The 2,149-nt window shown below is 38.3% G+C and overlaps 1 protein-coding gene across 1 annotated transcript; it reads right to left on the bottom strand.

Annotated features, from left to right (window-relative positions):
- Window positions 1-258: 258 nt before the first annotated feature.
- Window positions 259-1,777, bottom strand: LOC105819134 (3-hydroxyisobutyryl-CoA hydrolase, mitochondrial). Its single transcript, XM_012655317.1, has one exon. It carries the CDS (start codon window positions 1,616-1,618, stop codon window positions 485-487), a length of 1,134 nt encoding a protein of 377 aa, XP_012510771.1. The 5' UTR covers window positions 1,619-1,777; the 3' UTR covers window positions 259-484.
- Between the last annotated feature and the right edge of the window lie 372 nt (window positions 1,778-2,149).

Here is a 2,149-nt window from a genome sequence, read left to right on the forward strand (position 1 = left end):
ATAATCTATACCTAAGTTTATTTAATCAACATATAAACCACTACCAAAAGCCAAACATAGTTCCCATTTCAATTAGATATACTAACTCAAGAGAATCTTTAATGACCTTTGAATTTTCCCATCTTTTAAAACAGGGGTTGGCAAACTTTTTCTGACAAGAACCAGACAATAAATATTTTAGGCTTTTTGGGCCATACAATCTCTGTTGTAACTACTCAATTCAAAGTAGCCATAGATAATATGTAAAACATGAGGACAGCTATGTTCCAATAAAGCTTTATTGGTGAACACTGATATTTGAATTTCATATAATTTTCATAAATCATGAAATATTAGTTTCTGATTCTTTTCCCAACCATTTTAAAATACATAAACCATTCTTAGCTTGCAAGCTGTATAAAAACAGGCAGCAAGCTGGATTTGGACCATATGCTGTAGTTTGCCAACCACTGCTCCAAAATATACCTGGAAAAGACCAGTCACCTCAAAATTTCAAATCACTGCTTCCTAGAGACTTAAAGTGATTATTCACATCTTCATCAGTAACTTCTTTTAGATCAGCTGGTTTCCACTTTGGACTCTGGTCTTTATCAATTAAAACAGCTCTAATGCCTTCATGAAAGTCATGATCTCCCATACAAGCTTGACTTAGCCGATACTCCATAGTTAATACTTCCTGCAAGGTCTTTGAAGACCCCTCCATGAGTTGCCTTAGTGTGATCTTTAGAGAGGTTGGAGACATCTTATTAATTACCTTCAACTGCTCTAGGGCAAAAGATGAACCATCTTGCTGTAAGTTTTCAATAATCTGCTCCATGGTATTGGCTGAAAAACAACTGTTTATTTTGTCCATGTGTTCTTCAAGTATAAAAGACTTGTCTTTATCGATCTTGGACTCTGTATGGTAAGTTTCTAAGACATCTGCAATATTTTCTTTTGAAGGAGATTTCAAGGCTAACAAATCTTCCTCTAACATGCTCAACTCTTCAGAATCTACAAAGTGTGTAGCAATTCCTGCTCTGTACACATCTCTTCCTTTTAGTCTGAATCCTGTTAATGCAAGGAAGTAACCAAGTTTTCCTTGAAGTCTTGGCAAGAAATAACCTCCACCCACATCAGGAAATAATCCTATTGCTGTTTCTGGCATTGCAAAGAGAGTCTTTTCTGTAGCCACTCGGAATTGCCCATGAACTGAGAGACCAACTCCCCCACCCATTGTAATTCTATGAATAAGGGCCACATAAGGTTTCTGGCAAGAATCAATGGCACTGTTCAGCATATATTCTTCTCTGAAGAAATCTTGAGGCATCTTCTGTTTTGCCATTTTAGCTTCTGAGATCGCTCTGACATCACCCCCAGTACAGAAAGCCTTTCCTCCAGCTCCCTTTATAATGATCAGGAAAGTTTCAGGATCTTGTTCCCACCTCTTTAGCTGTGGATAAATCTGCCGAATCATATTAAGATGCAGTGCATTTAGGAACTTTGGCCTGTTAAGTGTTATCACTCCTGCACAACATTTTCGTTCCAATAGTACGTCTCCTTCTATATCCGTGTGCTTGGACATTCTCAGATGTTGCAGTATGATATTAGTCCTTTTGAATGCATTAAACCTCGCCATGAGCCTCCACACCTCCCGCCGCGCCACCGGCCAAAACACTCCGGAGCCAAAGCAGCAGAACCGACGCACCGGGATGGCTCCCCTGTCTCACGTCAGACCTGCCCACCACCGCCGGGCACAGATGACAAGTCCTGGAGCAGCCGAGGCGATACTCCTGGATCACTCCCCTCTCATGTCAGACCCGTCCACCGCCGCCGTACGCCGCCAGGCACCAATGACCAGGAGTGGCTTTTAAAATTCTGAGTATATGCTTATTGACCAGTCAAATGTAATTAATACAACTCACTGAACTGTTCATAGTCCAAGACAGTTATTAAACATTTCTTTATGTCATTTTACTAATCTGTAAAATGTAAATGATAATTTAATGTCAAAACTTGTAAAATGAATCATTAATAGTGATTAAAGGGAAAATTATAGATATATGTGCATCCATAATTCAGTACATTAGTAAAATTAAGGGCAAAATATAAATGATCATTTAAAAATATTTTTAAAAATCAATAAAATTTAAGATATGTTTATGATAAA

The sequence above is a fragment of the Propithecus coquereli genome, unplaced genomic scaffold (assembly GCF_000956105.1).
Source record: "Propithecus coquereli isolate 6110/MARCELLA unplaced genomic scaffold, Pcoq_1.0 Scaffold47, whole genome shotgun sequence".
NCBI lineage: Eukaryota > Metazoa > Chordata > Mammalia > Primates > Indriidae > Propithecus > Propithecus coquereli.

What these genes read in the sequence shown, in the direction of transcription:
- LOC105819134 (XM_012655317.1), bottom strand. Translation starts at nt 1,618, where the DNA reads ATGGCGAGGTTTAATGCATTCAAAAGGACTAATATCATACTGCAACAT.